Source organism: Cenococcum geophilum (genome assembly GCF_001692895.1).
Source record: "Cenococcum geophilum 1.58 unplaced genomic scaffold K441scaffold_85, whole genome shotgun sequence".
Lineage (NCBI taxonomy): Eukaryota > Fungi > Ascomycota > Dothideomycetes > Gloniales > Gloniaceae > Cenococcum > Cenococcum geophilum.
In genome coordinates, this window is record NW_027137643.1 from 451,248 (window position 1) to 463,043 (window position 11,796).

Sequence of the window (11,796 nt, forward strand, 5' to 3'; positions counted from 1 at the left end):
AGCAGCTGGCTTAGTCACGAACCGTGTTCGCGCGTTAATTGACGTCGCGTCGAAGCTTCCCTCCACAGATCAATCATTACTACACTTCACTTCTTCCGCCACTCCGTGACTCCGAAAGTCTTTTACACAATTTGCCCGGTCTAGGTTTTCAATCGTAATCTCATCCACCGACCGATCTTTACTGAACTTTAGTTTCTTCGTCACGAGAATGAAGTGATCGGGACGTCCTATGAATGGCTGTCGTGGGGGTTCAATCGGTAATGGATTTGGGGGACAAGAAAGAGTTCCATCCGTTCTTTGCTAAGGCTCAACGTATGTGATAGAGTCAGGAAATCTGCTATCCTAGCTCACAATCCTATAGGCATCCCATCCCCGGAGCGAAATGTGTCACCAAGCGTCCCGAACCCTCAAGGCTCGGACCGAGATCGCAATTATGAGTCTACCAATGCTGACCCGAAGCTAGAGATTGAGCGAAAGAGAGGAGTGATGAAGAATGGGAAGCGGAAAGGGAAGGATAAGCCTGTTCTGGGAAAGTCGAGCCAGGCGTCTTTGGAAATATTCACGCGCCAGACCAAGGACGGGTGTGCAGCAGAAGGTGTTGGAATCGCGTATTTGCCTCGCGAAACAGCTTCTGTTGAGGAAGAGGCCCATAATTTAGATGAGGATCCCAACTCAGACCGCCGGAAACGGAGGAAGACGACACCCCCTACCCTAGAACCAGTATGCCTGCCTCATGCACTTACTGGGTCAGACACAAAAGATCCAACAACAGCGTCATCACTACTTTCCTGGCATGAACAACTCCAGTTCGAGGCTACCAAAGAATCTGGTGAAGCTTTGGTAGAGGCTTCAAGTCCGCGCTCAGCCTTGCAGGATTCGTCAAGACTCCCAGGCGTCATTCCTGATAGTCCGCCAATAAATCGACAAAACGAAGCAATGGTGATGCAATCATCATATCCACCTCTGCCTGTCAATTGTCCACTCCCAGTCGAATCTCAATCCGACAACGTGAACGATGCGAATTTGAACAACAAGGCGACATCGGAATCAACTGTGTCTCAGAAAAAGCTTTTGATGCTCAACAGTAATGGGAAATTCAGCTCCCCTGTTTTTAAAACGCATAGAGACCAGTCTGATGAATCCACCAAACGAACAAAAAGCAAGAAGAAATCCAAGAAAGGTCTCATATCTAGCATTGTCATAATCAAATACGGGTCAGATGCGGAAAATAGGTCCTGCGTTGGGAACCAGATCGAGCAGATCATTGCCGGCGCAGCGCGAAAGGAAAACAGTAGAATAAAAATGTCAAAAGGCTCGTCAAAATCAGATGGCCCTCCAAAGCCAACGCATCCATTTTTTCTGGGCAAGCCAAATCAAAGAAAAGAAGAGCTAATTCCCCCAATAACCACTTCAGAGTCTTCACACGTCTCAAAGCCTCCAAAGAAGTCCGCTGTGACACCCGGCAAACTTAGAACTCAGGCACAATCTATGCACTCGATGGGCACCTCACTACCATTTGGATCAGTTGTAGGCGATAGTAAACTTCTCAAACACCCAGGGATGTCTGAGGCGCCTTGGCCTTGGAAAGGCATGGCGCACGTTCGAAATTTTAATAACATCGAGAAAAATCGTGCGCAGTTGGCCTCGTCTATATGGCTCTATGCCGATCGGTTCCAGAAAGTGCGCAAGCTAAAAAGAAATGCTATTACTGTGCCGGCACACGAGGATCTAATTGAGAAGATCGCGCACCAGTTGAAGCCGTTTCTGTCTGTAAAGGTTAATGAGGACGACTCTCCACAAGGAATTACTACTTTTCTTCGGTTCCCGACTCGTATTCTTACTACTGGGGTTACATTACAACATATGGTCCAAAAGGAGATTCGCGCCCGGTTCCGGAAATTCAATTCTCATAGTCCCGACGTTTTAGGAGGAGAAATCAGTCAACTACAGAACAATATCCATCCAGCTTTGAACGGCCTGTTTCGCGATATTGAGGATACCCTGACGCCATTTGATAAAGGAGAATGTGAAACGCAAACATGGACTCAGAAGTATGCCCCGATCTGTGCAGCAGATGTTCTGCAGCTCGGAAAAGAGGCCATCGTAATTCGAGACTGGCTAAAAAACCTCTCAGTGGTAACGGTTGATAGCGGCAAAGACTTGGGGAAAGCAAAGGACCGTTTAGGAGCGAAGCAAAAGCCTGTAATGAAAAAGCGGAAGAAAATGAGCGAATTGGATGATTTCATCGTGACTAGTGATGAGGACGATGAGGACGATGAGATGGACGAGCTCACTGACCCGGAGGACCTTGCTACTGTTGAATCAAGGCATGCCTTCAAAAAGTCGCTTGTCAGAATGGGTGACCAAACGAACATGAATGGGGCTCGGCTAATGAGGCGAAAAAATGTGGTCCTTCTTAGCGGCCCTCATGGCTGTGGTAAAACAGCTGTTGTTTACGCTGTGGCTAAAGAGATGGGATTCGAAGTCTTCGAGATAAATTCTAGCAGTCGACGTAGTGGGAAGGACGTGCTTGACAGGGTCGGAGACATGTCAGAAAACCATCTTGTCAACCACCAGCTGAACGAGTCGAGGTCTACCGGAATTGCACCACCTATCGATTCAGACCAAGAACTCAACGCGGACGCTCTGCAGAAGGATTTGGAGAGTGGACGTCAGGGCACTATGACCTCTTTCTTCAAACCTTCTGTTGATAGCAAACAAAAGCCGAAGACTAAGCCCCTCTCTACAATGTTACAGAAAGACGAGAATAGTGTCAAATCTAAAACACAGAAATCACAACATCACCAGCACCACCAGAAGCAGTCTTTGATCCTCCTCGAGGAAGTCGACGTGCTCTTTGACGAAGACAAGCAATTTTGGGTGACTATATTGACACTTGCGACCCAATCTAAACGGCCTATAATCATGACCTGCAATGATGAGAATCTGGTGCCGCTTGACGCACTGCCACTTCATGCAGTTCTTCGACTTTCCCCACCATCGATAGATCTGGCTACTGACTATCTCCTGCTTATGGCGGCGAAGGAAGGCCACGCCCTTGAGCGCGATGCTGTTAGCAATCTATACAAATCGAAGGATCACGACCTTCGTGCCAGTATCACGGACCTCGATTTCTGGTGCCAAATGTCCGTTGGTGATAGGAAAGGGGGTCTAGAGTGGAATTATCAGAGATGGCCGCCTGGTAAAGACGTGGATGAGTACGGCCGAGTTATCAGAGTCGCCAGCAAAGGAACATACCAATCCGGTATGGGATGGCTCAGCCGCGATACGTTAAATTCAATGAGTCTTATTGGCTTTGATAAGGAAGAAGAACTCTTGTTAGAGACTTGGAACTCTTGGGATATTCATCCAGAGAATTGGAACCATGAAATTGTTCTGACGACTCACCGGGAAGTCTCGACGGATTCTTCCAAGGATTCTAGGCTAGAGAGTGGCGCCTCACGCATTGGTCATTTAGATATTTTGAAGAGGACAGAGCTGTTATCGGATTGTGTGAGCGCAGCCGACATCTACTGTAGAGTCGGGCTGCCGTCAGGGAGTGTGGTAAACTCACTCCTACTGTGTCAAACGACTCAAACGAGTACTAACGATGTTGTAGGAGATTATGGACGCAACCCAGCCTGCGCTGCCAGAAAAGGCCCGTTCTAATTACATCGAAGGATATGCCTTACTTCCTGTGGATCCTGCACAGGAATTTTCAAACCTCGACACCAGCATAGCCATTCGGACATATCTCAGTATCCAAAGATGTGCTGCTGGAATTGGAAGCTTCCACTCTTTACGCAGCCAAAGTAGCAATCTCTTACCTGCAAAGCTGGACAAATTCACAACGGGCGTCCTAGCTCATAAGATTCATCAATGGGCCCAAAACCAAAATCAACTATCTCGGCTAGATTTTTCTCAAGCTTTCGACTCATTAGCAGAACTCCCTACCACCTCTCTCTTACACGCCTCAGCCAACCAGTTTACTGCTTCTTCTTTTGACCGTAACTTCCGCATCATAACCGAAGATCTCGCGCCTTATGTCCGTAACATCGTAGCGCATGACCTCCGGCTGGAGGCTGATCGTGTGAGAATGAGCAACCTATTGTCCGAGGGAGGTAAGAATAAAAGAATGAGGACGACTCGAGCGAGCCGTTCAGCTTTAGAGGGGGGTAGGAGAGAAACCAAGAGAAGAGAGAGGTGGTTTGATGATCAGGTCAATATGACACTAGTGATGAAAACAGCTGGAAAGAGCTGGGCTGGAATGGGTCTCAAAGTAGAAGATGCGGAGATGGAAGAACTAGAGTCAAGCGAGAGCGTGAGGAGCATCGATGAGGACTGAATTGGGAGTAGAGGTGTTATTGGGATGATTGCGGATATTGGACTGACCTTTGCTGGCTCGTCCTGCTGGTTGCTTCTGGTTTTGAGCTGCATTTACACGGTTGCATTGGAGGTTATTATTGCTGCACGGATCTGCATTTCCGGCGCTCGAAATATTCTGAAAGCGGATTTATCCGTCAGGAAACAAAAAGAGATATATATCCTAAACACTACATAGACCGCCTCGGCACCATGCCATATGTAAGGATCTTGCACTCCTTTAGCAGCAGAAAGCGAAGGTCTTCAGTCTAGTGAAAGGGTCCAGTTACCGCTCACTCACGTGACGTGACGGAATGCGGGTAGTGACATATGGCTGACGGTTATCTTCACACAAGCAATGATAAATCCACACTATTTTTAACGGAACCCCGAGGTAGAAAATACGTAAAACCTTCATTGCACCATTTTTACTTATTTATTGCCTTGCCGTCATAGGATTCCATCTCAGTCTTTGCGCCTCCATGTGTTCTTCTGCAGCTGGTCAGTTTAACAACCGCTTCGACACTCGGTTCTTTTCTGTGGCTTGTGGAACTTTGCAACAAGATGACTATGGAGTGTCATAATTTCTTCCATTATACATCTGGCAGATGGATGTGCATGGACCTTTACGCTTCTGTTTCCCAACTGATAACTAATCTACCGTAGCTATAATGAGCATCTCCGTCTTTCTGAACGATATCTCCCATTCAATATTTTGGAGCTCAAACGTGTCGCTGCCAGATGTGTTGGTAGAACAGAATCGGACGACGGACGTCAAGGAATTTCGCAAGTTTGCTGAAGGCGGCTACGATAGAACTTTTAAGGTAACAATGCACGACGGGTTCCAGGTCATTGCGCGACTTCCATACCCTTCAACATGCCTAGACAAGCTCGCAACAGCCGGTGAGGTAGCTACTATGGACTTGATCCGATCCTTTGGAATATCAGCCCCTAAGATCTTTGATTATTCGGCTACAGCTCACAGTTCTGTGGGCTCTGAGTATATCACTATGGAAAATTATGTGGAAAGGACCTTAGAAACACCTAGCATCAACTATCTAAGGGCCGAAGAATACGAATGATCAAGCAAATTGTCCAGAAAGAGGCTACAGTTTTCTTCATTCAACTGCCTGCTTACGGGAGTATATACTATGAGCGTGACCTAGAGCCTAACTGTAGGAGGGTCAAGATACCAGATCGGAATGGCGTTAAGCAACTCTGCATTGGGCTGAATACCGCATTAGGTTGGTGGCATGACTATCGAGATCTGCTTCCGGTAGACCATGTGAGCAATATTGCGTTTACTGAGTCTCAAACTCTGACATTCTTCGCAGTCGAGCGTGTGGAGGATACTCTGGTGGCTGGTGCTAAAAAGGAGCTCGCCCGGATGGTGCAATATGCTCGGCCTCGTTTTCCGTTTGAGCGTATGTATGGGGAATTTCGTAACCACAATAAAGCGGATCCTACCGAACACATCACCAGCCTTAAAAACTACATACAAATTGCGCCATTTTTGATACCTAAGGACCGCGAGAGTCACTGGCCTATTATTCGGCATACAGATCCCCACCCCCCCAACATCCTCGTGTCCGACGACCCCAAAATTGTTGGAATGATAGATTGGCAGCACTGCTACGTTTTACCGCTGTTGTCGCAGGCTGGAATTCCCAAGTACTTCCGGAATTATGGTAATGAGGAGTCTGAGAGACTTACCACACTGCGACTCTCTAACAATCTAGCCGAACTAATTGAGGAAGAGAAGGTCACTGCAATGGAGCAATGGAGCAAACACCATATCCATTCTTACTACTTAGCTGCCTCAGCCAACCTGAACAAGGTCCACTTCCGTACCCGTATGGAAGACCGGAGCATTTTTAGATCTAGAATATTTCAGCATGCGGGCAAGCTATGGGAAGGGGACAGCGTGACGCTAAAAGCAGACTTGATACAAGTAATGCAGGACTAGAAAGAGCTCGTTGAACCTGTACGCGAGGAGTTACTACCTTGTCCTATATCATATACCGAGAAAGAAGTGGAGGACTGCCTGAGAATCAGCGCCAGGTAGAGGGACGCCAATATCTAGCTCAGAAGTATACGTGATGGCCTCGAGATCACTGCTGACGGCTGGACTCTAACAAATAATTACGACGATACGATTCAACAGACTAAGTTAATCAAAAAGAAGGTACTGGAAGCTGCTAATGATGCCGAAAGAGTACACGTCCAGAAGCACTGGCCGTTCGATGATTTCGACGAAGGAGAAAGAGAGGTAGTGAAAGGGTTCAGTATCTGTACGTGGAGCTCTGAATAGAAGAAGGGAGGGGAAGGCACGGTTGAGGCCAGGGAATAGCAATTTCGGAGAGCGTTTCATTCAGAAAGAAAAGGCTGAGAATGCAGGAATGGTCATGTAGATTTGAGATTTATAAGACAAATGACTGTCTCAAGCTCAAACGGACACGAGGATTTGATAATGAGATATGGCTGCATAATCCCTTGCAAGCCTCAAAATTATATTTAAATACTCCCGGGAGGATAAAAGCCCTGACTTGGCAAGCAGAAGAGTATCCAAAGCTCCAGCTCCCTATCCGGAAATACCGCGCCTGGGGTATGATCTCGATCACTGTCATCGACTCATCCATGATAAAGCCACCCGTACTAGGCGATTGTGAGAAGGACATGTAGCTTTGTGAAATTGGCAATGTTGAAACCTTACACCATTTGCAGATTGACCAACCGATTTGTCTTTCATGCATCCTATCCACTTTTTTCCCTCCGGGGTATTTCATCTCAACTCATTGCCGTCTATGGGCTTCAGATATTCCAATGCCATGAGAACTCCTAACTCCTCATAATTAATCGTAACAAAACTCCGGTTCATCTTAGTGCTCCTTATAGAATCTCGTCTTCTTCTTCCGCCGCCGTAGCAGCAGGTAACGGTACCGATTCGGGAACAGTTCCTGCGTTGACTTCGCTTACTGCGCCAGGTTGAGCTGTGTCCGGTATCGGTTCTGTATCTCCTGAAGTTTCCTCCACAGCTTCCATTTCCTCATCGCTGACCCATTCTCCACCTCCTCCACTTTCTAAAGCGCTAAATGCATTATTTGTTTTTGTACCAGTCTTCTCTCCGTTTAGCTCATCCCAAGCCCTCCGCCTCTCTCGGACTCTCTTTTCTCGGCCTACGCTTTTCTGTACCTTGACCTCGGTTTTCTCCATGAAATCTGCAGCACGCTCCATGCCTTTAATCTGTCGGAGACGTTGTTGACGCTTTAGCGGCTTTGATTTGGGATTACGTTTTGATATGCCGACCGACTGAGCGGCTAATACGTGAGGTTTTGGCGTGGGCTTAGAAGTGGTAGGGGTGGAGGGCCTTGGAAGGGTCTTGAGGGATTTGTCGAGGTTGAGGCTTGGAGAGGTGGCACGGCGGGCGGCGCGAGAGTGGGGTGTCGTTGCTGTAAGAAGGGTTAGATCTCCATGACATATAGGGGGATAAAAGTAAACGCACCCTTCTTCTTCAGCTTCGCGGTTTTAGCCATGATGCTGTAGTGGAGAGGGGTTAGTATGGAGTTGTAGTTGTTGCTGTTGTGGTAATTATTGTTGTGGTGTATATTGAGAATGTGGGATTTTTTGATGCCAAGATTTCGAAATTGCGCACGGGCCAGGTGTTTTTATTCGAGGACCTGAGACCAAGACCGACCTGAGCCTCACTCTCCATCTCGCGCTCTGACCACTTTGGCATCCTCAATCGCCCACCTCTCTTGACGTTTTCACGTCATCCTTAGCTGCCTCCGTTTCCTTGTCTCGCCTATCTCGATGCCGGCTAGGAAATTCCAACACGATCGTTCGTCAGGTCCCTGCAGGAACTCTACGCGCTGGCCCGAATGATATAGGGAATCCATTCACTGTCTCCGCCACCACCGCTTCACGACGATGAGCACCCCAGACTTCCCGGACACGGCGAACTACGCACACACGGGGCATTCACAAGATCCTACTGTCTCGTTGGAATCTATACTCCTTGTCTCTCTTGTTGGAATTTATGTCGCGTATAAGCTCCTAGAGTCCTTCGGCCTACCCATCCATCTTTGGTTGTCTCCCCTGCTCAGGATGGCGTGGAACAGCTTCGTATACCTTGTCCCTGCCCGAGTTGCGTTTGCATTGGGTAGTTCTGGCCCCATCGACTCCCTCTCTGCCGATCCGAACAACGTGAAGAGCAACCCGGAAGACATGCAAGCAGCGAAGAGCGAAGTTCTTCAGAAAGTCTTTGGACTTGACAAATGGGGCCTGTTAAAGAGCGTACAAGGTGATCGGTCACTCCGGGGCCTGAGCATGCTTCTAAAGGTTGGATCTAATGATGCACCGCCTGGGTTAGGAAACTGGGACAATTCGTGCTATCAGAACAGCGTGATCCAGGGCCTCGCATCACTACCTTCTCTCCGAGTATTTCTCTCTATGACCACCTCCAGCTTTACCACGTTTTCCATAGACACTACGAACGGGGCGCTTTTCGACACTATAACCAAACTTAATGATCCGGAGAATCATGGACAAAGGCTTTGGACTCCAGGAAAGTTAAAATCCATGAGCAGCTTTCAGCAACAGGATGCACAGGAATACTATTCAAAGATTTTGGACGAATTGGACAAAGAGGTTTTTAAAGCCTCAAAACAGACCCCTGACCAAAGAGCATCTGGTCTCCTCGAAGCTAGGGCTCTCATCACTAAAACTGCATCTGAAATCGCGAGCCCGGAGTCTGAAGGACATACAATCACGAAGAGAGAACCTGCTCTCTCCGTTTTGAAGCCGCTGCAAAACCCACTTGATGGACTACTTGCTCAACGGGTTGGCTGTATACGTTGCGGATACACGGACGGCTTGTCAATGATACCATTCAATTGCCTTACTGTCCCCCTAGGAAAAGATTGGATATACGATATACGTGACTGTCTAGACGAGTACACTAAGCTGGAGCCAATAGAAGGAGTGGAGTGCGCAAAGTGTACACTCCTTCGAACCAAAGAAACCCTCACTGGTTTGATAGATGGATCATCTGTGGCGGGCTCTACTATGCCAGAAATTCTCCGCAAGAACATCACTTCTCGCCTCCAAGCTGTCGAGGAAGCTTTGGAAGAAGATGACTTCGCGGACAATACTCTAATTAAGAAATGCCAAGTCCCAAAAAAGAATTGGATGTCGAGTACGAAGTCACGACAGGCAGTTATAGCACGGTCGCCCAAATCGTTGGTAATTCATGTTAATCGGAGTGTTTTTGATGAGTTTACGGGTGCTCAGATGAAGAATTACGCGGACGTTAAATTTCCTAGGGACCTTGATCTGGGGCCGTGGTGTCTGGGTTCTCGCCCGTCGCATTCCCGGGAATTAGACGAAGAATCACCAGAAGAATGGTCAAAAGATCCTACAAAGTCCATGCTTGGTCCAATCGATGAGGAATCCTCTGAACCCTCGCTATTCCAGTACAAGCTGCGCGCTGTGGTCACACATTATGGACGGCACGAAAATGGTCATTACGTTTGCTACAGGAAACATACTTCCACAGCCTCGGTGGCCAACGCTCCGGGGCCATCGGAAGAATTATCGTCAAAGGATAAAACCCATATGGAGCCTAATGAAGGGTGGTGGCGTCTTAGTGATGAGGACGTAACGAGGGTGTCCGAAGAAGAAGTCTTGAGGCAAGGTGGAGTTTTTATGCTCTTCTACGAACGCTCCGAAATCGAGCCAAGCAAATCAGTGGGGGAAGCTTGCGATGCGAAGGTAGACAGTGCTGCTTCAGATGTAGTGGCTGTACCTCTCACATCTGCAGAGTTCGAGCCTGCCACTGGCGAGGGAGCTGGCCTTGGGGAATTGGATCCGGTGGAAGTACCACTTCCAAATGAAGTGGGAGAGGGTTTTTTTTCTTTGGAGTCAACTCCTTCTGCCACCCATTTGCCAGATTCAATGGCGGATACTAAGGAAACAAATAGCGAGAGCCATACTACGACTGCCTCCTCTTCATCGGAACTCCAAGATTCCTATCTCTCACAAGAGCAGATGAATCCTACAGCAAATATGGATCAATCAAATTCTTCAGAGCTAGATGACATGGTTAATGATTCAGAGGACACTTCATCCACTCATTTTACAAGCGAGGACGATGCTGATTTCGAGAGCTACCAAGAACACTTTGAACTTCCTTCTACTAATACATCTTCCATCAATAGCCCGTGCCTCATGAAGACGGCGGGGGCGTCAGGTAATCGGCACACGGACGGTTCACGCTCTTCTTTACCAATGGTCGCAGCGACGTAAATACTCAGCACCACAGATATTGGGCGTCGTTTCTTTTCTTGATTCGTATGAGTTATGGGCGTTGAGCGAAACGACTCGCCCTCAAACGCGAATAACGCGGCTTTATGGAGTGATTTTCGCATTACGAAAGGAAACGAAAGCGTTGGAGGACCCGTGGGTTTGGTTGTTCCGGGAATTGCTCGATCCTGGTCTGCCAGGGCTTGCTTTGTCTTTGATTAGTATTGTTCGTATTACGACTCTATGAATCGGGCCACGTGCTCGGAATATCAATGAGCATAATATTTGACCTATTCTTAACCATTACCGGAGACGGCGGTTGGGAAAATCAGGGGGCGTGTGGATAGTGTTGCCTGGTATCAAGTCCTCGTATTTCGCTGTTCGTTGCCTTCATCAGTGGCCCTGAAATCCTGCGAGTGTTTTGAAGAGCTATTTCTTGTGACATACTACTCGCCCCCATCCACCCGCTTAATCCTGAGCCTGGCCTCTAGCATTTAATTACCAGATGTAGTCGTACTTACCCTAGAAGTCGAAGTGGGTTTGCGTGAGGGCCCTTTCCTAGGCTTCTTCGTCCATTCGGCTTTGCGAGCTTTCATAGCATCTCGCGCACCCTGAGCCCGAAGATCTAGGATGTACTGCAGAGCTGCTTCGTCGGGCGGTTTCCCAGAGAGTTTTAGCAGAGACAGTAAGCTAGTTTTGCTAGGGTGAGTGATGTGTGAGGGGATTTTGATAGCGGTGTCGGTGGACTGGTGCGGCATTAATTGGGTCTGGTAGAGTGGTCGGCTCTGTGTAGGAGCTGCTGTCAATGTTGCAATTGGGTTAGCTCGATACTCGTCCATAGACGTAGCAGAGACGGCTGAGGGTGAAGCGCTTCGTCTTACGTTCCGCTGAAGACTGCGCCAGAATCGCAAGTTGGTGTGGTCGACCACCGTACCATTAGACTTGTAGCCGTCATCGTCCTCCGCTAGGACATGCACAACATACCATTCTTGATCAGCAGCGGGAGCTCTAGCAATCTTCTCCGGAATCTTCTCAATTAGTTCTACGTCTAGACTTCTATGAACATTATTTGACGGACCAACTATGAGTCGCTCAGGTATTGTTGCACGCGGAGTCCTTGCTGTTGGATAGTCC

The 11,796-nt window shown here is 48.1% G+C and overlaps 4 protein-coding genes across 4 annotated transcripts; 3 read left to right on the forward strand and 1 right to left on the reverse strand.

The window, feature by feature from the left end:
- The first annotated feature begins 79 nt into the window (after window positions 1-79).
- K441DRAFT_648493 (uncharacterized protein) lies at window positions 80-4,756 on the forward strand. Its single transcript, XM_067646894.1, has 3 exons — window positions 80-312; window positions 362-3,564; window positions 3,620-4,756. The coding sequence occupies exons 1-3, from the start codon at window positions 234-236 to the stop codon at window positions 4,343-4,345; spliced, it is 4,008 nt and encodes a 1,335-aa protein (XP_067497031.1). The 5' UTR covers window positions 80-233; the 3' UTR covers window positions 4,346-4,756.
- A 170-nt stretch (window positions 4,757-4,926) lies between these two features.
- On the forward strand, window positions 4,927-6,846 carry K441DRAFT_709379 (phosphotransferase enzyme family protein; the record flags this gene model as incomplete). Its single annotated transcript, XM_067653847.1, has 7 exons — window positions 4,927-4,976; window positions 5,029-5,107; window positions 5,142-5,384; window positions 5,426-5,606; window positions 5,697-6,313; window positions 6,356-6,423; window positions 6,454-6,846. The coding sequence occupies 7 exons, from the start codon at window positions 4,927-4,929 to the stop codon at window positions 6,671-6,673; spliced, it is 1,458 nt and encodes a 485-aa protein (XP_067497032.1). The 3' UTR covers window positions 6,674-6,846.
- K441DRAFT_648496 (uncharacterized protein) lies at window positions 6,818-7,999 on the reverse strand. The gene is made up of 2 exons (XM_067646895.1): window positions 7,865-7,999; window positions 6,818-7,811 (listed from the first exon to the last, which is right to left on the reverse strand). Exons 1-2 carry the CDS (start codon window positions 7,893-7,895, stop codon window positions 7,252-7,254), a joined length of 591 nt encoding a protein of 196 aa, XP_067497033.1. The 5' UTR covers window positions 7,896-7,999; the 3' UTR covers window positions 6,818-7,251.
- Window positions 8,000-8,075: 76 nt separating this feature from the next.
- On the forward strand, window positions 8,076-10,398 carry K441DRAFT_648498 (cysteine proteinase; the record flags this gene model as incomplete). The annotated part of the gene is made up of 2 exons (XM_067646896.1): window positions 8,076-10,107; window positions 10,282-10,398. Coding segments are annotated over exons 1-2 (1,935 nt in total), but the record flags the coding sequence as incomplete, so codon positions are not given.
- Window positions 10,399-11,796: the final 1,398 nt, after the last annotated feature.

Coding starts and splice junctions, on each gene's coding strand:
- K441DRAFT_648493 (XM_067646894.1), top strand. CDS start 234: ATGGCTGTCGTGGGGGTTCAATCGGTAATGGATTTGGGGGACAAGAAA. Junction 313..361: donor GTTCTTTGCTAAGGCTCAAC/GTATGTGATAGA, acceptor ACAATCCTATAG/GCATCCCATCCCCGGAGCGA. Junction 3,565..3,619: donor GGCTGCCGTCAGGGAGTGTG/GTAAACTCACTC, acceptor ACGATGTTGTAG/GAGATTATGGACGCAACCCA.
- K441DRAFT_648496 (XM_067646895.1), bottom strand. CDS start 7,895: ATGGCTAAAACCGCGAAGCTGAAGAAGAAGG. Junction 7,812..7,864: donor CGCGAAGCTGAAGAAGAAGG/GTGCGTTTACTT, acceptor CCCTTCTTACAG/CAACGACACCCCACTCTCGC.